The sequence below is a fragment of the Leptodactylus fuscus genome, chromosome 3, assembly GCF_031893055.1.
Source record: "Leptodactylus fuscus isolate aLepFus1 chromosome 3, aLepFus1.hap2, whole genome shotgun sequence".
Taxonomy (NCBI): domain Eukaryota; kingdom Metazoa; phylum Chordata; class Amphibia; order Anura; family Leptodactylidae; genus Leptodactylus; species Leptodactylus fuscus.
Window position 1 is genome coordinate 54,574,979 of NC_134267.1, and position 25,727 is coordinate 54,600,705.

At 41.6% G+C, this 25,727-nt stretch overlaps 1 protein-coding gene across 1 annotated transcript in view; it reads right to left on the minus strand.

Moving 5' to 3' along the window:
- XRN2 (5'-3' exoribonuclease 2) overlaps positions 1 to 25,727 on the minus strand; it is a 49,030-nt gene that overhangs the window by 19,717 nt on the left and 3,586 nt on the right. The window contains exons 2-17 of the mRNA XM_075267609.1: positions 15,448 to 15,575; positions 15,250 to 15,361; positions 13,648 to 13,759; positions 12,851 to 12,909; positions 12,682 to 12,771; positions 10,797 to 10,869; positions 10,661 to 10,711; positions 9,368 to 9,525; positions 9,182 to 9,256; positions 8,948 to 9,081; positions 8,771 to 8,828; positions 7,675 to 7,782; positions 7,551 to 7,595; positions 6,142 to 6,273; positions 4,389 to 4,471; positions 179 to 314 (exon numbers count right to left, since the gene is read on the minus strand). Coding sequence (XP_075123710.1) covers positions 179 to 314; positions 4,389 to 4,471; positions 6,142 to 6,273; positions 7,551 to 7,595; positions 7,675 to 7,782; positions 8,771 to 8,828; positions 8,948 to 9,081; positions 9,182 to 9,256; positions 9,368 to 9,525; positions 10,661 to 10,711; positions 10,797 to 10,869; positions 12,682 to 12,771; positions 12,851 to 12,909; positions 13,648 to 13,759; positions 15,250 to 15,361; positions 15,448 to 15,575 — 1,554 coding nt within the window. The remainder of the gene's footprint in view (positions 1 to 178; positions 315 to 4,388; positions 4,472 to 6,141; positions 6,274 to 7,550; positions 7,596 to 7,674; positions 7,783 to 8,770; positions 8,829 to 8,947; positions 9,082 to 9,181; positions 9,257 to 9,367; positions 9,526 to 10,660; positions 10,712 to 10,796; positions 10,870 to 12,681; positions 12,772 to 12,850; positions 12,910 to 13,647; positions 13,760 to 15,249; positions 15,362 to 15,447; positions 15,576 to 25,727) is intronic.

Below are 25,727 nucleotides of genomic sequence, written 5' to 3' on the forward strand. Positions count from 1 at the left end.
TGCCAGCACTTATTAAATAATTGCAATTCTTTGCAATTTTGTCTATTCACCCTACTGACATGCGGCAGAGAGCGGATGGAAGCAGAATCTGAAGAACCGTGTTTACAAACTGGATTCCTATGACGCCGAACAACCTGGCATGTTCATTCAGGAGGTGTGCCTAATGTGTAACACATACCTGGTAGTAGTACCGGAGGACCCAACACAGACCTTCCACGTAAGACCGCACGACCTTACGTCTAAACTTTTCATCAGAGGAGTCAACATCAAATTTGTTTTTATAATAGCGTTGCTTCCATCCATCTTCCCATAACCTGCAAATATGAAAACAGTCTGACATTGTAATGGAGTCTATTATTTATTACGCTTACTTATATAGCGCCATCATATTCCGCAGCGCTTTACAGATATTGTCAGTCACTGTCCCATATAGGGCTCACAATCTACATTCCCCATCAGTATGTCTTTGGTGTGTGGGAGGAAACCGGAGTACCCGGAGGAAACCCACGCAAACACGGGGAGAACATACAAACTCCTTGCAGATGTTGCCCTTGGCAGGATTTGAACCCAGGACTCCAGCGCTGCAAGGCTGCAGTGCTAACCACTGAGACACTCACATAAAGAAAGCGTCCAAAGTGCAACTGTAGTGATAATGTTAGATAGTTTAAGAAAAATTATACAAGCCTCATGTCTGTAATCTTAAAACTATTGTAGGCCCCAGGGTCTTCACCCTATAAGGTTTCAAATCCTAAAGGGGATGAGCTGAATAGCTGGATCTAACTTAAAGGGGTTACCCTTGAGACATTATAATACCATAAAGTCCCAAAGGGCTGTTAATAACTCGCAGTGTTTGTAGTGTATTAATACACACTATTTTTAATTTTTTGCTTCTACTTGTCTCTTCGTACAGCTACTTTACACAAATACTGAGCAGAATCAGTCTCCTTCCTCCTCTGGCAGATGACAATACAGTCCCTTCTTATTTCTCAACTGGGAGGAGTCTACTCATCTATGCTGTTAGGATACTACTCACGCAATAAGCAAGGAAGGCTGAAAGTTACTTCTATTTACTTCTAAGTAATTACTAAACTATCACTCTGCAAGGACATGGCTGAGGGGAAGGTGAACTGAGCATGTGCGTCCAACTAGCTCTCCGCTCATTAGAAGGACAAGCACATTGCTACACCTAGAGCGATGCTATGCAAGTAAATGTCATAGCTCTTCAACATATTGAATTTCAAAATTTAGGTTTGTTCCCTTGAGTCAGAAAAAAAAAAATTGGGGGTTGTGAAATACTGTAAACTCTAAAAATTTGCTTTTAAAAACCTACGTCCTTTTAACATGGTCCAGCCAAAACCCTTTAAAAAAAATATTAAATTATTATTAAATTTCAATGGCATTTGCAGCACAGAACTGAATAGGGCAGCAGAACGCAACCCCCCCCCCCCCCCAAAAAAAAAAAAAAAAACACACAAAAACTCCATACCCTTAAACACAAACATATGTCAACACTCTTATAGTTCAGGATATTTCTTTTCAGCAATCTTAAAGGGGCTCTATCATTGTTCCCAAGTCATTCTTAACTAAACATATACTTGCATAGCCTTTAGAAAGGCTATTCCACACCTACCTTGCAGAATGCTCCCGTTTTTATTCATATGCTAATTAGTCTCTAGCGTGCACCTCCTAAGTCTCAGCGAGCACCGTCCGCTGTGTGTACAGCACAGGCTGCTGCTGACTCATCTCCCTGCTCTCACACACAGCAGACAGTGCTCACTGAGACTTCTGGTGCTTGCTGAAGGCTAATTAGCATATGGATAAAAAAGGGCTCATTCAATAAACTACTGAGACGATTTACATACAAAAGGTACATGTGGAATAGCCTTTCTAAAGGCTATGTAAGGATGTGATTAGTTAAAAATGGCTTTTCCCAATGATAGAGCCCCTTTAACCCTTCTAGCGAGGAACAAAGCGGCCCCAAACCCATAACCTTTTCATAAAGTTATTTCATATGCATTAAGGGCTCCACACAAAGGATAGAAAAGTCCGACAACCCCAACTGATTCCCATGGCCTGGCGGAATATTTGATATGTATGGAGTCCCCTGACTCTCCGCTAAAAGTTGAAAGAGGGAAAGTAGGATAGGACATAGTGAATTTTATTTTCCTATGAAAAAGCGGCACCAGGGGTTGCATGGCAGCGTCTTACGCCATTCTCCAAACTAAAAAGCAAAAGAAATAGCTATAAAATGGCTAGTATGGGCACCTTAACACTGGGAGGGTGAAGGGGAAATACAAATACCTGCCCAAATGCTAACATTTACTGTAGTTTGCAAAAGGGAGCGAAAAGGATCAAGTAAGATGGAACTGTAATGGAATGTATTATAGAAACAGTTTTACTTTTCACCAAGGAAAGGCCTTTAATCAGCCAGAAACTTCATAACTATAAAGAAATCATTTTATTACAAGCTTTTATGTTGACTCTCAGAATTTTGGGGATGGATTTTTTTTCTCTCTTTTTTTTTTTTTAATTTCCAAGTCATTAGCCATAAGAAAAATAAAATATATAAGTAAATCGTGCAGTCTTCACTGTATTCACTAAGGCTAACACTAGGCCAGCACTTCCCGTTCTGTGGAGATCACTTTTCAGCAGCTCTCTCATTATCATAGACAAATGAATGGCAGGAATCCTATATAGGAACTGCCATTCACAAAAGTGGATGTCCTGCGAAGGGGAGCTGGTGAGCTCCGACTAGAATGCCCTTCTATAACAATTGAGGCATATTTATTAAAATGGCCTCATTTGTCCATAGCAACCAATCACAAGGCAGCTTTAAAGGGGCTCTATCACCGGGAAAAGTCATTTTTATCTAATCACATGCTTGCATATGCTTTATAAATGCTATTTCACACTTACATTTAGTATGTAAATTGCCTCAGTGGTTTCTGAATAAATCCGTTTTTATTAATATGCTAATGAGCTTCCAGCCAGCTCAGGAAGTTCCCAGCAGCCTCCTCTCTCCTATTATCTCCTATGTGTGTGTGTGTGCGCGCAAACAGGAAGCTGAGTCATCATCAGCAGCAGCAGCCTCCCATAGGAAACAACAGGAGAGGAGTGCACGATGCATCATGCAACAGTCTAATTAGCATATGAATAAAAACGGACTTATTCAGAAACCACTGAGGCAATCTACATACTATAGGTAAGTGTGAAATAGACTTTCTAAAGGCTATGCAAAGGTGTGATTAGTTAAAAATGACTTCCCACTGATAGAGCCCCTTTAAGTTTTCAAGAGCAGAATTCAAAATGAAACCTGTGCTGTGGTTGGTTGTTACGCAAGAGAGACAATTTTGCTTTTAGGGTCAGTGCACACAGAGTTTTTTGGTGCCAATTTTGACGCGGAATCCGCCTCAAAAAAATCTTCTATTGGGAGGCTTTTTTTGGAGGCTGATTTTGAGGCAGATTCAGCACCAAAAAACTCTGTGTGCACTGACCCTTAGACCATTTTAATAAATCTGTCCCAATAAGTCCTCTCCATGGTCCCATATTGCTGCTGTAAAGCATCTCTCCAAATGCTGTAATGCTGTTGGGAGCAGCTCAGGCAAGGTGTCAGCCTCCATAATCATGTACAGGAAAAAAAAAAATCTAAATCAGACATTTTATGCAAAAGACTTGACGCTCAAAATAAATAACTAACATTTTGAACAAGGATTTTTAAAAGGCCTTTCTCCTGTACAATGTATTGTCAAACGTTACATCTCGCACGCAAGCAGTGCCAGTTGAAAGCAATACACGGTAATGTAGCCACACATTTACTTTACCTTTCATTCCCATCAAAAGGAAAAATAATCAGCCAAATATAGCCAAAATGTCCACAGCAGCCACGCGTTAGGTGTTAATGGGACACCTGCACAATTATATTTCTGAAGTACAATTTCACAGCCTACGGATCAAAGCCGCACAATCGGAATGCTAAACAGATGCCCCCATTGAAATCGGCTAATGTGACACACTTACGGCAACTAAACGCAAGGGTTAATATTCATCAGGAATAACACTGGTATTCAGATCACATAATCAAATCAAAATCATTGAAAGTCTCGCCAATGCAGCACCCGGTCTCAAAGGGAAAAGTGGCATGAAGAAAGAAAGCCAGCGTGCATACTAATCTAGATACTTGGATTTAACAGCTTTAGCTTACTCATCTCTCTGGAATTTACTGAATATTGTTACTCTCCATATTAATTACTGCCGGATAAAAAGATCATAGAAAATTATCCAAAGGCACTGCTGCCATAAGCTAAATGGCATTCATTAGACTCTACTCGAATTCAGCAATTTGCTAACAAAGTGATACATAAAAAAAAAAAAAAAAAAAATGGCTTCACCTGATATTATCTTCTGGCTCGGGCTCGCTGTCACTGTCCTCGGCTTTTCTCTTTGTTCCGGCAGAGTTACTGTTTTCAGAATTCTAAAGGAAGAGAATGTGTAGAAATGAGACATCTGCACAGGGCACGGCGTGTCACATCCACATAAACAGGCTGAAATGCATATGCTACAATATTCATCTCTTCTGGTAGCGTGGTGTGGCGGGACCAGGGTTTCTGAGGAATTTTAATAGCACTCCATATTAATTCTACTTAGCCATGTCCTATTTACCGGCCTACAGCTGTTTTTTCATCATGTGACCACCCCCAGCTTCCTGCTACGTACCGCTCTATGGCTGCAGTAAGAACCAGAGATCGGTGTCGTCAGCTCATAAGGGAGGGGATTGGCTGAAGACAGGGAGGAGACATGGCTCTATTAAACCCTAGCTCAACCGGCATATTGCACCAACTGCACATGCGCCCGAACACACAGCCCAGACTAAATGAATGGCAGTGGTCTGGTAAATGTGGCGCATGTCACAGAGAAAGATGGTTTATCCCATCCCCATCAGTACAACAGGCCAAGAGAGAACATGCCATCACATAGAGAGGGCGGGCTGTCTGGTTTATACTTCAGCAGGTATAAAAGAGTCAGGGCAAGTAATCACGGGACAGGTAGTCACAACCACCCACCAGGAGTGCTCAATGAATTGTAAATAAAGTGCAGCAAGGAGCGGAAACACAAAACCCAGAAAGTGAAGAGAAGTTATGGTGGGAAATTCAGGGAGACTTCACCAAGCAGGGTAGGTCACTATATTACATGGTTATATATTTTGTGCCCAGAAAACTCCTTTAAAAAGGTGTTGTCTGGCCCTGCTGCTCCGGTGTTTTCTTTTAATGAAAGTCCCCACCGCACATGACCGTTGAGCCCATTCAGTGGCCTAAGGACAGCAACAAGGAACGTCACAGCTACTGAGGACTCCCAGCAAAAGGCGGCAGTGGAGCAGGAGGACCGGGCCACACTTGGAGGTCAGGAGAGTATATTTTGTTCCCTTCACCTTCCCAGGCACTATATCATTTTTATTATTTTTATCCTGGACAAGCTCCCACATTTCTAACCTCTCTCTCAAGCCAAATCACGTTTTTCTAAAAGGCTATATCCACATTCATAAGCAATTTTTATTTTCCAATTGCCTACGAAATATCAAGTCAGACTCCTATGAAATCTCTACTTCATACATTTACTCAGCTAGCAAGAAGAAGAGTTTATATGAGAGGCAGTAAGAATGGCAGGATCATACTACACAGGGTATACATACTAGACCGTTACCATAGGGACACACAAAGGGACATACAAGGTTAGGCCTCCCATTCCTTATTAGGGTATATTCACACCACTGTGCTGATTCTCGGCAGAGTTTTATCACGACCACACCAGTATTGGAATGGCATTCTATATATTTTTTTTTTCCATCCTGGACCCAATGACTTACAATGGGAGAGTCAGGTCTGTAACAAAAATGGGGTAGTGTTTCCAATCCGTCAAAAAAACAAAAACATTTTTCATGGGTCGCAGGCATCACTTGTCCGTAAACATCATTAGTGTTAATAGAGCCTCATCCAATTCTAGGTTTTCTTACTATATTAGTACCACCTTAGGACCCCAAGGATACATATTCATAGGATATGACACTTTCTTAAAATGATTAGAAAGTTCCAAAACCAAATTACATTCAATGTTCAAAAGACCAAGTGTTAGCGAGTCCATACTTACAGAACCCTGCATTCTCATTTCATAGGCAGTCTGTCTTGGGTTGACAATGGGGTTTGGGGAAGACATATCTCTTCGACCAAGAGCATGAGGTGCAAACTGTCCAGTAGGAGTAAAAGCTGGGTTGTTTTCTCTCTAAAATAAAATAAAGAAAATATTCAAAAATAAACTCTTCACATTGGAATATGAACCTTGCTTATACGAAGAAAGCCTATATCACTGTATTGCATGGAAATACACCGGCGGTTCATACCTGCAAGTATCAAGAGTGCTTTGGTTCGCTCAAGCGCACATATGCAAACTATTTTCTAAACAGACTTCATTAAAGCCAAACCTACTACCAGGTTAGAGTCCTGAAAACTGAAGCATCCCAAGTCTGCTACTGAAGACAAACCTGTACCGTGACGTTCTAGCTATGTGAATCCAACGTTTTACGATGTATACCATCAAGTACGTTGCGCAACGTAATTGGGTAATGGGTGACAACCGGATTTTCACAGAAGGGTCAGGGCACTTCAGGGTTTCAGCAGCACCCAGTGAATATTTGACTGACCATTTTGCCACAGTGCACTTTGTATTTTGTAAATAGATAGAAAAAAATCAGGAGGAATACACTGCTGCAGTATACTGTATATTTATGTCTTTGATCGTCACTCCATATCCAAATGTATGAGTGCTTGCAAAGCAGGAAAGAAATACAATTGTAATAAACATGGTCACATCTCAAAAGTCAAAGAGAGAAAAAAAGCTTCCCTAGCAATGCGGGCAATGATTTACACTTATTGTGGGCCACAGCACGAGACCCCCACTAACTAGATGCTGGTAACACATCTTAGTGATGTGCCATTAACCTTCTATACTGGCACAGACGAGTTATGGCTCCTAGTTCTACAAGCAAAGTACCAGCACACAAGTGCAAAGCACCACCGAGGGTGTTTCTGGAGGCAGCGGCATGGATGAACAGACAGAATAAAGTCTTTAATGGGTTTGAGGGAATGCATGTCCTGCTGCCTATGGACCTTTTGTTGTATGTTGCCACCATGTGTACTGTGACATGGCTGCTTTGTGTGCAATTCTTTGTCATGCAGTTACTTACACCACAACATTAGCTGTGTCTTTCCTGCCTCTATGTAGTTTAACAGCTTACAGGGATCAAGCTGCAGATGAAGACACAGATCACATCGCCTGTCTGTAACAAGGACAACCCCTATTACCGTCACATTGCCATGACAATGTGAATGCAGAAGCAAGCAGCTAATGCCTTCTTTGGCACTATGAACATGAAGTGGTGATGCGCGAGGTGACAGTGGCAAGTGGTCCAATATAAGACCCTCAGCGATGGACAAGGTCATTTACATACTGTAATTCCAGCCACTCCAGCAACCTATTACACACTGAAATACTCCGCTCACCTTCATTCGCTTTCTCTTCTCCTTGTTTCTTCTCTTAAAACTTTCCTAAAATGATCAATAAAGAGTAAATAAAAAAATGCAAAAACAAAAAATGCAAAAAACCTAAAAATAAATAAAAACCTACATCATCTTCTTTACGCTTCTTGAAAATATTATCTTCTACTTCCCCAACAGCCAGCATGATCATCTGTACTCTTTCCAGGTTCACAAATCCGCTTTCAGTAAGGTAGCCCTGTGAAGCAAATGTAGAGACGTCAATAAGGAGCACAGTCTGCTGAGGATGCAAGGAACAGGCCTGGCAGTGACTCAAGACTCCAACCCTGTATTCTTCAAGTACTGGCCTGGATATCCTTAGGCTGGATTCACTCTATGGCTATAACGTATCTGTATAGTAGGGAACGTGCTACAACCTCAAACCCATTCCACCCCCAGGTCTGATCATAGGTTTCATTTATGCTGCTAGGCCTATGGTCGGGGCTAGGCTTGCAGTTGTAATACAGACGTAATGTAGCCGTGTGAATCCAGCCTAACTCCAGTGCTGGCGAGTGAAAGCAGTCTTTAATATTCACCTCCAGTACTTGCAGCAAAATGACAGCAGAGTGTAGAATAAAAGTGTGAGGATATCGACGTGTCACTTACACATATAGTGAAAACCACATCTTAAGGTTATGTCCACACTAAGGGCTAGTTTACACTGAGTTTTTTGGCAGTGGATTTTGACACGGAATACGCCTCAAAATCCGCCTGCCAAAACAGCTAGGCCGCTCACTTTTTTCCGCTAGCTAGTAGAGGAAAAAAGAAGCAAGACTCTCTCCCGATTAGGCCCATTCATACAGGCCAAATCTGGAGAGGAATGCGGCGACGGGATGCCATTTTCCGCCGTGCGAGCATTCCCTAAGTTTTTGCAGCAGGATTTTGAGATGGAATCTGCCTAAAAAAAATAAAAATAAAATGCCTCCCATTCATCATTCATTTCAATGGGTGTCAGTAGCAGATTCCAGATATTTTCAGCTAGAGGAAAAAAAAAAAAAAAAAAAAAAAGTGACAGCAGATTCTGCCTTGAAGAACCCTTTGAAATCAATGAAGAGTTAAAAAAAAAAAGTATGCTCCATCATCTAAATGATATTTCTTTTCATTTTTCTACACATGGGAAGGACAATGTAATATTTTCAGCATGTAACAGGGTAAAGTACAAAAACAGTAAAAGCAAAAACGCTCACCCCAGTCTTCTGAACAACATTCTTGTAAATATTTACAAGCCGGTCAATCGCTCCTTCCCTAAAAGAAGAGAAAGAAAAATTTATGTATCATATCATTATATATATGTTAGTTATATCTCAATTATCTAATGCAGTGTAGTACTGCTGAAGACAAATGAAATAAAAACACCGGCTCACCTGATCTCAAGGGACGGGAGATGTGGCAGAAAATCGTTGCCAACAAAGAAGCACATAAAGACCCAGTCGTCTACACTTCTTTCAAAGTCAAATGGGAAAGGCAGGCTCGGCATTGCCAGCTCTTTTTCCAGATACTGAAAAACAGGTTACCACATTAGTATGTACTAAATACTAACCCTATGGTTTGGTTCAGCAATAACCAATGTACATTACAGTAAGGTGCATGGCACATACCTCACGTAACACACAGAGGCGAATGAAGATAAACTCCTGCTCACAACCTGGGGGAGTATCAGCAAATTCATCATGCTAACAAAAAGAGAAAAAGAAAACCACTAATAGATAACAAGTAGAATACACGACTTTATAGCGCTCACAGAGATGCACAATGAGAGAACCACATTTGGCGACAGGACTTACCTCTCCTTTTTTCTCACGGGCTAATCCTTGACAATCTTTGAGCTCATGCCCAAACTGACCACATAGAGCACATGGCCTTGGTTTGTTTGGCTTAAATTCTTCTCTGATGATGGTAAAGTTGGGTTCATGTGTAGCGAGCCCAAGCATGATGAGATCAGCTAAGAAGAAAACCATTTATGAAATATTTAGAAAAGCTGTATATCACATCAGATTATTATTTTACTGCATTCTACTCTATTGGCAACGTGAAGGCAAACATGTCCATTAGACCAATACTATAAGACATAGCATTGAGTTGTAATCTTGTGCAATTACAACTCTTACCACTAAGCCTAAAAAAGGTTGACTTCCTGTCTCCTTCAGATGGATCACAGACAAAATGGTCTGGAGTTGACCCTATTCGCTTGTATGAGAGTTTTCTTGGCATGCTGTGATCTGTATAGAGGACACTATGCAAAGAGAGCAAGTAAATAAGCAGTAGAAATGAGCGAGTACTGTTCGGATCAGCCGATCCGAACAGCACGCTCGCATAGAAATGAATGGACGTAGCCAGCACGCGGGGGAGTTAAGCGGCCGGCCGTTGTCAAAGCGGAAGTACCAGGTGTATCCATTCATTTCTATGGAGCGTGCTGTTTGGATCGGCTGATCCGAACAGTACTCGCACATCTCTAATAAGCAGTAAAGTTGCCCGAATTCAGTGTCTTATCTACATATACACATGTTAGCTGTGATCATCACTGTGTTAAGTCAGGTAACTGCTGGAAAGAAATCCCCTTCAGAAACCAGGAAGGCTCAATATATTATTGGCTTAGCGGTCAGAGTCAGAATTTTTTTTATTTTATAAACCTCACCAAAAAAATAAAATGTTTAATATATAAACAATTTTAAAAAATAATAATAAAGAAGTCAGTTTTCAGTGACACATTCCCTTTAAGGCCCAGATAGGCAAAATGATAACAGGTGTGAGACCAAACATTTACATAATAACAGACACGGCCTTCATTTTAATTATGAGTTTAGGAGAATATGGTCCAATTTGCCCTCCTAATAGACATATTCCGCAGGCATTTTAAGGTAAGAATTAATCCATTTACTGTTAATCAGATAAAACTGCCACCATTTATTCTAGACCAGAATTGTTTTGCACAGAGATTTAGAACAAGTCTCATCAATGTAACAGAAGTTGACCTATAAACTGCATGGAATGCATAAATTAATAAAAACAAGCATAAACTACACAACAGAATTACTCTAATCTCCAGCTTGAACAGAAAGGCACAATCTAGTGCTTACCGTCAGCACCACATAAGCAATGATGAGTGTTGGGGTCATGGTGGGGCTGAGCTGTTCAGAAAACAAGAGAAAATATAGTTTGTTATCTTGTGAAGCAGCACAGTGATACATCATTCAACAATGCAGCACAATATACCTCTTTGCCGTCGGATGTAATCCATAATTTTATGTTCACCTTCTCCGGGTGCACTTGCATCTGACAAAATGACCTGTAAAGATGAAACAGCTTAAGAAACTGCAGACAAACTATGAGGCAGTCTAAAGAGAAAAGGATAACTGCACAGGATTCGGTTCAAATAGGGGGAAAAAAACCTGACGTGACACAAACTGAATTAAAAAGGTGCTTTGTGAACATGGTCTGCATACAAAGACATGAACATAAAACCACCACTGAGTGTTCAAGAGTCAAAGTCAACCTTCCCATAGTCACCTGATGTGAAGCGTACCTGGGTAAATTCACAACCACCTTGGGGGTACCAGTTTATTCTAGTTGTATTACCGTATATCTTTCAATGTTTCAACTTGGCTGTTACTTTAACATTTGGTAACTCCTTTAAAATCGTAAAGAGATTCTATCATTCAAATCACATTTTTTTTCTCACTAACACGTAGGAATAGCCTTAAAGACTATTCTCCTACCTTTAGATGTCTTCTCCGCGCCACCGTTTGGTGAAAGTCTGTATGTAAATTAGTTCTCTGGCAGCACTGGGGGTGGGTCTCTGCTCTAAAACAGCACTGGGGGCGTCCCCAATGCTGCGAGAGAACTCTCCAATGCCGCCTCCATCTTCTACTGGAACGCCCTCTCCCTGTGTCTCCTTCTGTCCTGGCTTTCAATCTTCTAGGCCTCGAGCAGAGCAGACTGCACATGACCACGGCCACAAGAAAAATGGCCGCTTACACAGTAAGCTGTGTAAGCAGCCATTTTCTTGTGGCCTGTGGGCATGTGTAGTCGGCTCTGCCAGAAGCCCGATGGCTGAGCCGACTGCGCATGCGTAGAAGTTTGAACCCAGTGCCGGAAGAAGATGCGCAGAGAGGCCGTTCAAGAAGAAGATGGAGGCGGGGCTGGAGATTTCTCTCGCAGCATTGGGGACACCCGCAGTGCTGTTTGAGAGCAGGGGCCCGCCCCCAAGTGCTGCCAGAGAACTCATTTACATACAGACGAAAACTGGGATTTCTACCGAACGGTGGCGCGGAGAAGATATCTAAAGGTAAGAGAAGAATAGCCTTTCTTAAGGCTATTCCTACGTGTGATCAAGAAAAAATAAATTAAGAATCCCTTTAAATACTAAATGTTAAATAAAAAGGTCAAAGTCAAATAGTAAAAGTGACCATTAATAGCATAGCCACACACACATTTGTTGAAGTTTCCTTAAAGGGGTTGAGCTGCTATGGACACTTATCCCCTTGTCCTTTGGATAGGGGATAAATGTCTGATCACCAGATCCACCGGGACTGAAAGGTCCCCTAAGGCCTCCTTGCAAAAGGAGAGATAGTGTGTTTTCAAGACCAGCGCTTCTATGGGGCTGTGTGTCCATAATCGGATCACCCCTTTATACGGATTTTCAGGAATCTATGTGCTGGAATGAAACCGCAACATATTTTGCAAATTTGTCCTATGGTGGTGTTTAAAAGCTTAGGAAATACTACTTTAGAGATTAAGAACTGCTGGTTAAAAAAAAAAAAAAAAAAAAAAAAAAAAAAAGAGGACAGACTGGGACCCGCACTTATCTCTAAAACAGCTGAGCTAGCCAGAAGTGAACAAGATTATGGAAACAGCGCTGGTCATATGGAGTGACAAACGGTGCATAAACTGCTGTTTCCATCGCATAGGCCCCTGCATACAGGGAATCACATCTTTCAGACAAGTCAAAGCATCCCGACAGGTTCCTTTTAAGTTTTACCAAATAGAGCACAAAAGCGAACTAACCCACTAACAAAATCATAAAATACACATATGGTTCATCTAACCATTTATTTTCCATAATGCTCCAGGTTTTTGTTACATTTTGTAGCAAACTTACTGTAAGGTTTTTCCAGCCAGGATCATTATTTAAACGATCGGCAATGTAGTAGCGAAGACACTTTGCCAAGTTGTCCATAAACTCTGTGCCCTATATGAAAAAAGCATGTGTGTTATTAACCCATCTGCATCACAGAACAACATTTACCGGTGGGCTTGGCGGTACTTACAGGAGTAATACAGTTACTGTCAAACCGCTCCTTCACCTCTTCAGGAGGAAGGTAGCCACCTGAAACACACACAAAACATGATGCCAATAAAACTAAACAGTTGGCAAGCTGCTGCGCTATTCTTGTAATAACATTTCATGAAAGACTAGTGCATGTGAATATAAAAAACTATAATATATTTTATGAAGGAAAAAGCTTCCTTCATCTATTAGGGATCCACTGACTGAGTATTTTGGCGCTGATTCTGGCATGAGAAGAAAAAAAAAAAAAGCCTCCCATTGATTTCAATGGGTGCCGTTTTCCGCACGGAACCCACTGAAATTAGTGGGAAGCTTTGAGTTTTCCATTGATTTCAATGGGTTCTGTGCGGAAAACGGAACCCATTGAAGTCAATGGGAGGCTTTTTTTCCACGCTGATTCTGACACAGATTCCACGCCAGAATCAACGCCAAAATACTCTGTGTGTATGGACCCTCACAGAACTCTATGGAGAGGAGGTCAAAGAGGCTGAAACTGATTTATTGCCCCAATCTGTAAAGACCTTTTGACCAACCAACAGTGTAGCAGGAACAGTTATCAGTATGCATGAAGACAACCGTCAATACAACCCCAAAATTTTATTTTTTAATATATATTATAAATAACTTTCAATTATACATAAATATCAAAAATCAGTAGAGAGAAAACCTGGCTGATCTGCTAACAGAAGCAGCAGTATTTGCTGAGAAGGCAGGTGATCAGCTGTAGTCAGTGACATGTTGCCATAGATGTCACATAGAAATCAAGTATCTGCTTACCTTTGGAGAGCACTTCTTCACGGATGCGGTTTTTCTCATGTACCAATTCTACACCTTCTTTGGAAGCCCTAAAACGCCTGGAGCGCTGCTGATTCATCTTAGCTCGAGGTGCCTATTAAATTAGAATCAGAATTACTTAAAGTGGTTATCCAGGGAGTAATAAAGCTTACCAGAGCTGTGCCGGTTAGGCTTTATTACTAATGTTCACCCCAGAGCCCCATTCATTACTTTTGCATAGGGCAGCTGGAGTGGCTGGATCTTCTCGTTCCACTATCTCCCCACATACACAGACTGCAGCTCTATTCAGTGGAATGAAGTCAGTAATAGAGTTGGATTAACTACCGGAATAATATTTCCAATCTCCCCTGCAGCCTGTGCAAAACTAGGGAACAGAGCCCCGAGTCTCCGAGATGTACATTGATAAAGCTTAACCCGTGTGGGCAATTTACTGGTAATTTTTATTAATCCGCGGAGTCATGTTTGTTTTATACAGAACAAATCTGAGGCAAAATTCTGATTATTTGCGCATAAATCACATCCATTACATATAATAAAAAGCATTAAAATAAGCAGCAACATAATTGACACGCGACAGATTTAAAGGGATTCTATCATTAAAATGAAATTTTTTGTCCCTAACACATAGATATAGCCTTAAGAAAGGTTATTCTTTTCCGTGCCGCTGTTCAGTAGAAATCCTGTTTTTTTTTCGGTATGCAAATGAGTTCTCTCGCAGCACTGGGGGTGGTCGCCAATGCTGTGAGAGAAATCTCCAGCGACACCTCTATCTTCTTCTGGAACGCCCTCTCCCTGTGTCTTCTTCCATCCTGGATTTCAATATTCCAGGCCTCAGGCAGAGCAGACTGTGCATGCCCGCGGCCACATGAAAAATGGCCGCTTACACAGTAAGCTGGAGATGTCTCTCGCAGCATTGTGGACGCCCCCAGTGCTGCGAGAGAACTCATTTGCATACCGAAGAAAACCGGGATTTCTACCCAACAGTAGCGCGGAGAAGACATCTACAGGTAGGAGAAGAATAGCCTTTCTTAAGGCCATTCATACGTGGTAGGGACAAAGTGTCATTTTAATGATAGAATCCCATTAAGATCTACCGTTTAGATGAACTTCCACTACAGACTTTTTTTCCACCCATATAGAAGAGACAGGTTACACAGACATCCATTCTACTGATACTGTAACATGCAGCAGATTTTCTGTCTGCACATCCAGACAGTGCAGCTGGGCCCACAGGGACTCTGACATTAACACTTAATATACAAAACTGTTTAGCATCAATCTTTGCGTTCCAGTGGGATTTTAAAATGGGGACCCCCTTTAAATCAAAACTACTAAGGGGCATGAATGGGAGGCAGAGCTGGAATAGCAAACCCAGCTTACTGTGCTGAGAGCAGCTGATCAGCGGCGGTGCTGGGTGTTGGCTCCCCATAGGTGGGATATTTATCCTAAATATGATTAGCCTAGCTCTAGTTTTCACAACCTCTGGAAACTTTATTGCTTCTTCTAAAGCAATTGTGAACTAGACTTTCTAGACAACTAGACAACTTTCTCAATTGTGTCCCGACGTCCCAACCAAACACTTACCACGCCATCTATAGCCATGTACAGCAACCTCCTTGGCCTCACAATATTAAACAATCTATCAATGTATTCGAAAATGGCCACCATCATCTCATCTTCATTTTTAGGTGCTGGTCTGCGATCAGACAAGAAAAATATATATTACAACCTCATCCTTCATGTCATAAGCAGCAAGAAATATAAGCAGACAGTGATATTTACTTGTCCTCTGGGTGGGTACATGGGTGGATGATGCCATTCATATCCAAATACAAGTTATCAAACTCCACTTCATTTGGGTTCGGCTTGCTGGTATCAATTGGGATCTTGATGCCATTGCATTCTTTTGGCTAGAGGAAAAAAAATAAAAAATTTGTACAGCATGTCACAATTTTTTCATAAGGTTTAGAGTAGAGGTCACAATAGCGCCCGTAAAGCCATTTCTTTCTATTGAAGTACTACTACGGGGGTTGCCAGAATTTTAAACATGGCGCATGGTCTGTGATTCACACAATGGAGACTAGGCACTATTGCCAATAATTATCTTGAAGTCTCCAAGGCCACATGTCAGTGGTGGGCCTCGTTATATAGTGATTCTCCCATAGACTGCAAAAAAGTTGTGTCCCCCCCATCACAAATAAAAACAAATTATGTACCCATGTCCAAAAATGCTGAATTATAACAATATTCTCAAAAAAAAAAAAAAATTTCCATATACGGTAGTTAACATTGTGGCAGACAAAAAGGGAAAAAAAACATCAAAAAAGCCAAATCGGCATTTTGTCTCCTCAACCTCCCCCCCCAAAAAAAATTTAAATAAAGCTTCACTTCACTAAAGGGTTCACTCTGGGGTTTCTGGACCTCAGCCTCAAAATCTGATCCAAAAAACGGCTAGCTGTGATTGGACGCTGATGCAGTGCACCAGCATCCAATCGTGGCACTCCGCTTCAGATTAGGCCCAAATGAAAGGACCTAGTCAGGAGAGAGGGTCACGGCGCGGATTCTGCAGCAAGAAATGAGATGTCGCTTCTTTTTTCTGCGAGCGGGAGCAAACCAATCGCGGAAAAAGGAACCCATTGAATTCAATGGGAGGCGGTTTTTTGAGCAGGATTCTGACGTGGATTCCACGTCAAAATCTGGCTCAAAAAACCCTGTGCGAACCCGGCTTAAGAAGTGATGAAAATATCAGACACACCCCCCCTCCTCCCAAAATGGAACAAATATAAATCTTCACCAGAAATATGTCTTAAACACAGAAAGAAATTGCAGTTTCAGAATATGGTGACATGTGGTTTTCAAAGTTTGGATTTTTTTTTTTAAAAAAGGTATTAAAACACAAAAAAAACTTTATAAATTTTGAATCAATGTGATCGTGCTGCACAGAAGAATATAAAGCAACGTCATTTTTATGGCATAAAAACCAAAACCAATTTGATATTTCTACATGAAGATAGTTCTAGTAATTGTCTCACTGCTGAAATAGTGACCTCTTAGGATTATTACGCCAACATATTTCCATTGCTGCAAACTACGTACTCCTCCTAGGCTAAAAATACTGCGCAAAGAACTATAAGGTTGTGTTCACACGGAGTTTACACCCCGCTCATTCTGAATGTAAACTCGTTCAGAATGAGCAGCGTAAAAACAGATCCCACTGATTTCTATGGGTGCCGGCATACGCGCGTTACGCATTGAAATCAATGGGTAAAAAAGCCTCCCATTGATTTCAATGGGTAACGCACGTATGCCGGCACCCATAGAAGTCAATGGGATCTGGGGGCAGAGAAAAACCATGTTTTTACACAACTGTTTTTGAAGTGTTCACTGTGCAGTCACCTGTATTCTGTGGGTTGGTACAATTGTGTCAATACCAAAGTTATATATTTTAAAAAAAATTAAAATCTTGGAGTTGCCATATTCTGACATCCATATTTCCTGTATAATGTGCGTTCATAAATAGTCTTTTTTTCAGGGCCAGATATACTTTGTAGTTCTATTACTTTGCAGAATGTCTATTGCTTCAGTTGCTTTTTTATGCTAATTTTTATGGGTGTGAAAACTGCAAAAAAATAAAAAAAAAAAATTAAAAAAATGTTGGTTCGGCTCTTGCTTTTTTTTTCTGCTACTGTGTTCACAGCAGACCTTGTGATTTTGAACAAAAAAGGGATCCCTAATACCTAATGGGTATGCGTCTCCCATTATTTCTTTACATTTATAATGTGTTCTAGGGAAAGTGCGATTTCAACTGTTTCTTTTCACTGTTCTATGGAAAACCCCGGGACCTCTGATCACTAAGACAATGTATTGTAATGCTAAAGCCAGGGCTCAATTATAAACTTCCTAGAGCAGATGTTGGCACTTTTTTTTTCTTCTGGTGTGCCAATTTAAATTATAAAAACAGAAAAACAAAACAATGATGAGGTACTTAGAGAGCCGCGCAATAATTGTAAGGCTGATGACCACTACACTAAAGTCATATACCACAAACACTTGCATTTACTGCTATTTCCAGGGACATACCAGTACTCTCCCATTAGAAGTCCATGTGCAACCCCCAGTTAGTGGTAACTGTATGTGTGCAGGACCTCAGGGTGGTGACACGCCATGTATCTGTAGCTATAGCTGCATCCAGTCTTTGGTCACAGCTATGTGCACTTCGAACTGCAAAAACACACCATCACACAGAACAATGTCTCATAGTGGCCCCTCCACACAATATAGTATCCCAACTAATTTTCCAAAAATTTTGGATTCAGCCAAATCCCAAATTTTTGGGGTTCAGCACTCATGAGCTATTATACTTGGGGTCATGTGAGGCAGTATCAGTAGTCTGTCCTCAGACAGAACTGGTAGAAGAGCAGGGATCCAGGAATGTTTGATCACCTCTCCCGGGCCTCTGCTTCAGACCCCAGGGTATATTAGTAGCAGTTTTGTTTCAGACATGTTTGGTGCAACCGTAACCCCTTGCTGAGTTTGCCCAACTTCCACCCCCTCAGGTACTCAGGCTGCCATGCCAGGTAAACATACCTGTGCCAGGCGTAACAAACCTTGGCCTATGGCATCCTGTAATACAACAAAAAGGGCCTAGAAGGCTTCAGTAGGCTTCTCTCTCTCCTGGTTGTCGCGGCAATGGATCTGCACCCCAAAATTTCATTCTAGAGTCCGACAAGCAAATCCAAACCAGAACTAAGGCCATGTTTGACCAAGGGATTAATCCCATACTCGTACATAAGGCAGGCAGTCTCATTAAAAACAGTATAACGTAAAGTCCTGGAACATTGTGGTGCGGATCCTCACCATAACCAAAATACAAAATCTGAGGCACAGACTGTGTAGAAATGTACAACTCCTTGTAAGAAGTTTTAGAATATATCTTATCAGAGGAAGAGGCTTCTACCTGCTGAGTTTTCCATAAACGTATCCATGTAATGCAACTAACAGCAGTCTATCACCTCCCCCAACCATCACCTTGTTACTGAGCATATTACAGTATACACTATACCTTTATTATATATGGCACTTTAGTAGATTTGGGAAAAACAGCTTTGAAGTCTTATGCAAATGCAGTGCATTGGAGGTGGGCCGTCAGCTCCCTGGAGCACTGTTTTTGACACTCTCACCCCTACTGTTCCCTTCCTGCACCACTCAGAGTTGATGCTCTTATTGTTATGACTAGAAATGAGCGAGTAGTGAAATATTCGAGATTCGTTTCGAGTAGAGCCTCAATATTCGACTACTCGATTGAATATCGAATCCCATTATAGTCTATGGGAAAAAATGCTCATTTCAGGGGAAACCACTATTCAACTAAAGGAGAGTCACCAAGTCCCCGAATAGCAGGAGGAGAGTGTTGAGGAGGAGCGCTGTGCAGTTAAAGCACACGGACCCCATAGACTATAACGGGGTCCGTGTGCTTGCAGCGCACTGCCTGCACTAATGATTTGCGGGGGCAGTGTGCGGCAAGGACACGGACCCCATTATAGTCTAAGGGGTCCGTGCGCTTTAACTGTTCAGCGCTTGCAGTCGCGCTAATATTCCATTCGGGGGGGCTCCTCCTGCAGACACCTTCCGGACGGGAGGCAAGCGCTAATGTGAATCGGCCCTAAAAGCAAAGTGGAAGGAGTAGGACACGGCGCGCGGAGAATGATAGACCCGCAGGATAGTATTAACCGGTTAAGGACCGCCGTACGTAAATTTACGGCCTGCGGTCCAGGTACCTAAAGACCGGACTATTGTAAAAATACGTCCTGTCTTTAGGTACCTATTTTGCGGGGGGATGGGTGCGGGGAGGACGGGGGTTAGGTGTTACTAACACCTAACCCCTTCCTCAATAACGTCCAGTCGGAACTGAGTCCGACTGGACGTTTTAACCCTTTCGATCGCGCCGTGAAACATCACGGCGCGATCAAAAGGCATCCGCCAATTGAATCTGATCGGCACCCCCCGCGGCGAGATCGGAGGGTGCCGATAGCAGTAAAAGGTAGTCTGGGGTCTGGCCAGTGACCCCAGACTGCCCGGAGCCCCCACATACCTGGTGATCCTGCCAGGACCTTCTGATGTCAGGCTGTGCGTCTACACAGCCTGACATCCTGCTACGGAATGCCATGTGGGACACCTGCATGCTGTGTCTCACATGGCATTCTATATCAGCAAAGTATTGCTGATTGAAGTGTCCTAAATGGACACATGAAAAAGTAAAAAAACAAATGTAAAAAAAATAAAATGAAGTGTATGAAAAAAATTAATAAAGTTATAAAGCCCAAAAATCCCTTTTTCTCAATAGAAAATGAATTATATAAAAAAAGAACTAAAAAGTAATAAAAACAATGCATATTTGGTATTGTCGCGTCCATAACAATCTGTACAATAAAACTGAAATAATATTTAATGTACACGGCGAACGCCGGAAAAAAAAACCGGAAAAAACTCGCCGGAAGTAATGATTTTTCGCCATCTCACCATACAAAATATGCTATAAAAAGTGATCAAAAAGTCATATGCATCCGACAACAGTACCAATAAAAAGCGCAGGTTGTCCTGCAAAAAATAAGCCCTCAACCAACTCTGTCAACCGAAAAATAAAAATGTTACGCCTCTTAGAAGATGCGATGCAAAAAACATTGATTTATGTCCCCAAATGTGTTTTTCCTCTGCAGAACTAGTAACACATAAAAAAAATACTATAAATGAGGTATCGCCGTAACCGTGCCGACCCGCAGAATAAAGGGAACATGTTACTTATACTGTACGCTGCATGGTGTAAAATTAAAAAAGTAAAACTCAATGCCAGGATTGATTTTTTTTTTTTTTAAATCCAGCAAAAAAGGGTTAATAAAATGTATTCAATAAGATGTAGACACCCAAAAATGGTGTCATTACGAAATGCATCTCATCCCGCAAAGAATAAGCCCTTATATGGCCGCGTCACCAGAAACATAAAGAAAATATAGCATCTCACAATGTGAAGACAAAAACCCTCAAAAATCGCCAAATTATTAGAACACAACTGGGTGCGTCATGTAGGGAATATATAAGCTGTGTGAGCGGATATCAGGGGACACCCCAGATTTACAGCTTATGAGGGAACAGACACCAGAAGTGACCCCTAAAGTGACCCCCAGAGTGACTCCCCCAATCATAGGAGCTACGGGGACATAGTTGGGAATTTGGTGTCTGCAATGTCCTCCGCACAGCTTATACATTCCCTCTTCACCATCCGCTGTGCAGTCACGTCCGGGATACTAATACTCACTACACCCCCTGATAAATTCTTTGAGGGGTACAGTTTTCAAAATGGGGTCACTCCTGGTACCCCATGGAATCCACTTTTCTGGTACCTTACAGGCTCTACAAACATGACATGGCGTCCAGATACCAAACATCTGAATCTGTACTCTAAAAGCCGCATAGCGCTCCGTTCCTTCTGCGCCCTGCTGTACGTCCAAACTGCAGTTTATGACACATGTATGACACATGTATGACACTGGTGTACCCGGGATAATGCACGTAATGTCATATGTGGGTATAAACTGATATTAGGGCACAGCCGGACACAGAAGGGAAGAAGGGTCATTTGGTTTTTGGAGCACAGACGGTTTGGTTTTTGGATGCCATGACACTTTTGTAGAGCTGAAACGCCAGTAATTTGGAATCCCCTGATAAATTACCTTATTTTGGAAACTACACCCCTGAAGGATTTATCCAGGGGTACAGACAGCATTTTTAACCCCCAAGTGTTGCTATAACTTTATATATAGAACTATAACTGTAGTGGATTGTGAGAGGTGAAAATGACCATTTTTCCAGGAATACGTCCTTTCAGTGCGTAATATGTTGTGCCCACCTTGTATCAGAGATGAACGCTCTAAAAGCTGTTGTGCCTGGGATACCCGTTTAACAGTTTTTGGAGTGTCTCTGCTGACATAAGTCGGGCACAACATGTTGCACACTGAAATGGCAAATCTGTAAAATTTTCATTTTTAACTTCTCTATCAGTTGCGATTTCATTTCTGGAAACTAAATAAATGCAACACTCAAGGGTTAAAAATTCTCGCTACACCACTTGATAAATCCCATCTGTGGGGTAGTGTCCAAAATAGGGTGACATGTCTGCGGATTCCACTTTATTGGCAATTCAGGGGCTTTGCAAAAGTGGCATGACGTCCAAAAACCAAACTGTGCTCCAAAAACCAAAATAGCGCTCCTTCCCTTCTGTCCCCGGCTGTGCCCAAACAGCCATTTCTACCCACATATGGCATTAAGTACGTTATCCGGGGTACACCAGTGTCATACATGTGGGCATACACTGCTATTTGGGTACCCAGCAGGGTGCAGATGTGAAGGAGCAATATGTGCTTTTGGAGTGCAGATTTAGATTCTTCGTTTTTGGACACCATGTCACATTTGCAGAGACCCTAAAATTGCCCCTACAAAATGGGGTCACTTCTTGGTGAATTCCAGTTTACTGGAACCTCCAGGGCTCTGCAAAAACATCATGGCGCCCAGAGGGTCCCTCTAAATCTGTACCCCAAAAGCTAAAACGCACAGTGGTCCTTCCCTTCTGAGCCCTGCTGTGTGCCCAAGCAGCAGTTTACACCCACATATATAATTTTTTGACCCCCGGGATGGCCCACTTAATAGTTTTAGGAGTGCAGGTCTCTGACAACACAAAGTGGGTGCAACGTATTGGGCACCGAAATGGCATATTTTTAAAAATTTCAATTTTCATTTTGTACATTAATTTTTGGGAAGCATTTTAGGCTCAAAATGATAATACCCCTTGATACATTCCTTGACAGGTGTAGCTTCTAAAATGGGGTCACTTTTGAGGGGTTTCCATTGTATTGATACTTTAGGGGCTCTGCAAATGCGACATGGCCCCTGAAAACTATTCCAGCAACATCTGCCCTCCAAAATCCAAATAGCGCTCTTTCCATTCTGAGCCCCAGCATGTACCCATACAGCAGATTTTGGCCACATATGGGGTATTGCCATGTTCAGAAGAAATTGTGTAACAAACTGTGGGGGGCTTTTAATTCTTAAACTATTTGCAAAATTAAAACTATGGCGCTAAATGGACGATTCATTGGGAAAAAAAGTAATTTTTCATTTTCACGTCCCAATGTTAATAAAATCTGTGAAACACCTGTGAGGCCAAAATACTCACTCTACCCCTAGACAAATTCTATGAGGGGTGTAGTTTCCAAAATGGGGTCACTTATAGGGGGTTTCCACTGTATTGGTACTTTAGGGGCTCTGCAAATGCGACATGGGACCTGAAAAATATTCCAGCAAAATCTGCCCTCCAAAAGCCAAATAGCCCTCTTTCCATTCTGAGCCCCGCCATGTTCCCATACAGTAGATTATGACCACATATGGGGCATTTCTGTGTTCAGGAGAATTTGTGTAACGAACTTTAGGGAGCTTTTTCTCCTTTATGCTCTTGTGAAAATTAAAAATTTGGGGCTAAATTGACAGTTTGTTGGAAAAAAAGTAATTTTTCATTTTCATGGCCCAATGTTAATAAAATCTGTGAAACAGCTGTAGGGTCAAAATGCTCACTCTACCCTTTAATATGTTCTGTGGGGGGTGTAGTTTCCCAAATGGGGTCACTTTTAGGGGGTTTCCACTGTATTGGTTCTCTAGGGGCTCTGCTAATGGGACATGGCACCTAAAATTATTCCAGCAAAATCTGCCATCCAAAAGCCAAATAGCGCTCCTTCCATTCTGAGCCCCGCCATGTTCCCATACAGCAGATTATAGCCACATATGGGGTATTGCCGTGTTCAGGAGAAATTGTTTAACAAACTGTGGGGGGCTTTTACTCCTTTAACCCCTTGTGAAAATGAAAACTTTGGAGATAAAGTGACATTTTAGTAATTTTTCATTTACACATCCCAATGTTAGTAAAATCTGTGAAACAACTGTAGGGTCTAAATGCTGACTATACCCCTTGATGAATTCTGTGAGGGGTGGATTCTAAAATGGGGTCACTTTTGGGGGGTTTCCATTGTTTTGATACTCTAGGGTCTCTGCAAATAAGGCATGACGCTGAAAATTATTCCAGCAAAATCTGCTGTTCAAACACCCAGTGTCCCTCCTTCCCTTCCATGCACTGCTGTGTACCCAAAAATCAGTTTACACCCACATGTGGGGTATTTCTGTGCACGGGAGAAATTGCACAATAAACTGTCAGATGCATTTTCTCCTTCAACCCTTTGTGAATGTGTTAATTTTGGGTCTAAATGAATGTATTAGTGAAAAAAAATGAAATGTCTAAATTTCACTGCCATATTTTTATTCTTATGAAATGCTTAAAGGGTTAACAAACATCCCAAATGCTGTTTTGAATAATTTGAGGGGTGCAGTTTTGAAAATGGGGTAATTTATGGGGGTTTCTATTATACAGGCCTTTATAATTACTTTCAGAACTGAAGTGGTCCCTAAAAAATTGGTTTGGAGAATTTTCTTGTAAATCTGGAAAATTGCTGTTACACTTGTAAGCCTTGTGACGTCCAAAATAAATTAAAAGACAATCAAAAGATGATGCCGATATAAAGCAGAGATATGGGAGATAATATTTATTCATGTATTTGGATGGTATGACTATCTGCCTGAAAAGCAGAGAATTTCACATTTTGAAAATTGCAATTTTTTTCAAATTTCCATCAAATTTCCTAGCTTTTTTATAAATAAATGCAAAAATATTGATTAGTGTTTACCACTAACATGAAGTATAATGTGTTACGAGAAAACAATCTCAAATTCATTTGCGTAAGTTAAAGCGTCTCAAAGTTATTGCCATTTAAAGTGACATGTCAGTTTTGAAAAAAGAGGCCTGGTCTTTAACATACTTTTGGGCCTGGTCCTTAACCGGTTAAAGCATCCCTCCTGCAGAACCTGCGTTGATTGGCCGAATGCTATACACTGTATAGCATTCAGCCAATCAACGCTGGTTCTGAATCGAATCTTTACTGCGAATAGGAGTGGTATTCGATCGAGTATGAGTATTTCGAATACCGTAGTATTTGTTCGAATACCTACTCGCTCATCTCTAGTTATGACATCACCTATCCGACATGAGCTGCCGATCTAACACCAGAAATCTATCAATACTTTGGTATAATATACTTTAGACAATACTCTCAAACTGCACCTAAACTATCATGTTACACCATATGCATATCAACAGCATGTAATAGTTTAGGATTTTTCATTGGATATAGTGTCTGAACTACAACCTCCAGCAGCCCCATAGAAGTCAATGGAACATGTTCATTTACTACTCGTGAGCCATCTATAGGATAAAGAGAGTCTGACATCAGGATGAGCCCGCAGCACTCATGTGAGCGCACTAACTGCTTCTGTTTCCACTCCACCTGTTTTAGGGTGAATTCACACTGAGTAAACGCTAGCTTATTCTGAACGTAAAACACGTTCAGAATAAGCGGCGTCTAAAGCAGCTCCATTCATTTCTATGGGAGCGGGGATACGAGCGCTCCCCATAGAAATGAATGGGCTGCTTCTTTCACTGCGAGCAGTCCCATTGAAGTGAATGGGGAGTGCTGGCGTATACGGCAAGCTCTGCTCATGCCGGAGCGTATACGCCGGCACTCCCCATTCACTTCAATGGGACTGCACGGAGTGAAAGAAGCAGCCCATTCATTTCTATGGGGAGCGCTCGTATCCCCGCTCCCATAGAAATGAATGGAGCTGCTTTAGACGCCGCTTATTCTGAACGTGTTTTACGTTCAGAATAAGCTAGCGTTTACTCAGTGTGAATTCACCCTTACAGCAGCCATGTAATGTAATGACAGTCTAGTCTCAGCCATTACTTTTAGGCTCCATGCACATAAATGTCAGGTTTTCCATCAGTGTATAATATATGACCCATCCTCAGTTGCTGAACTTAAAGGGAAGGGATTAAGGTTGCCATACACCACGTATAGTTCACCAAAACAATAGCTGCTGTACCACCTCTAGCCGACTCAGTTATACCTGAG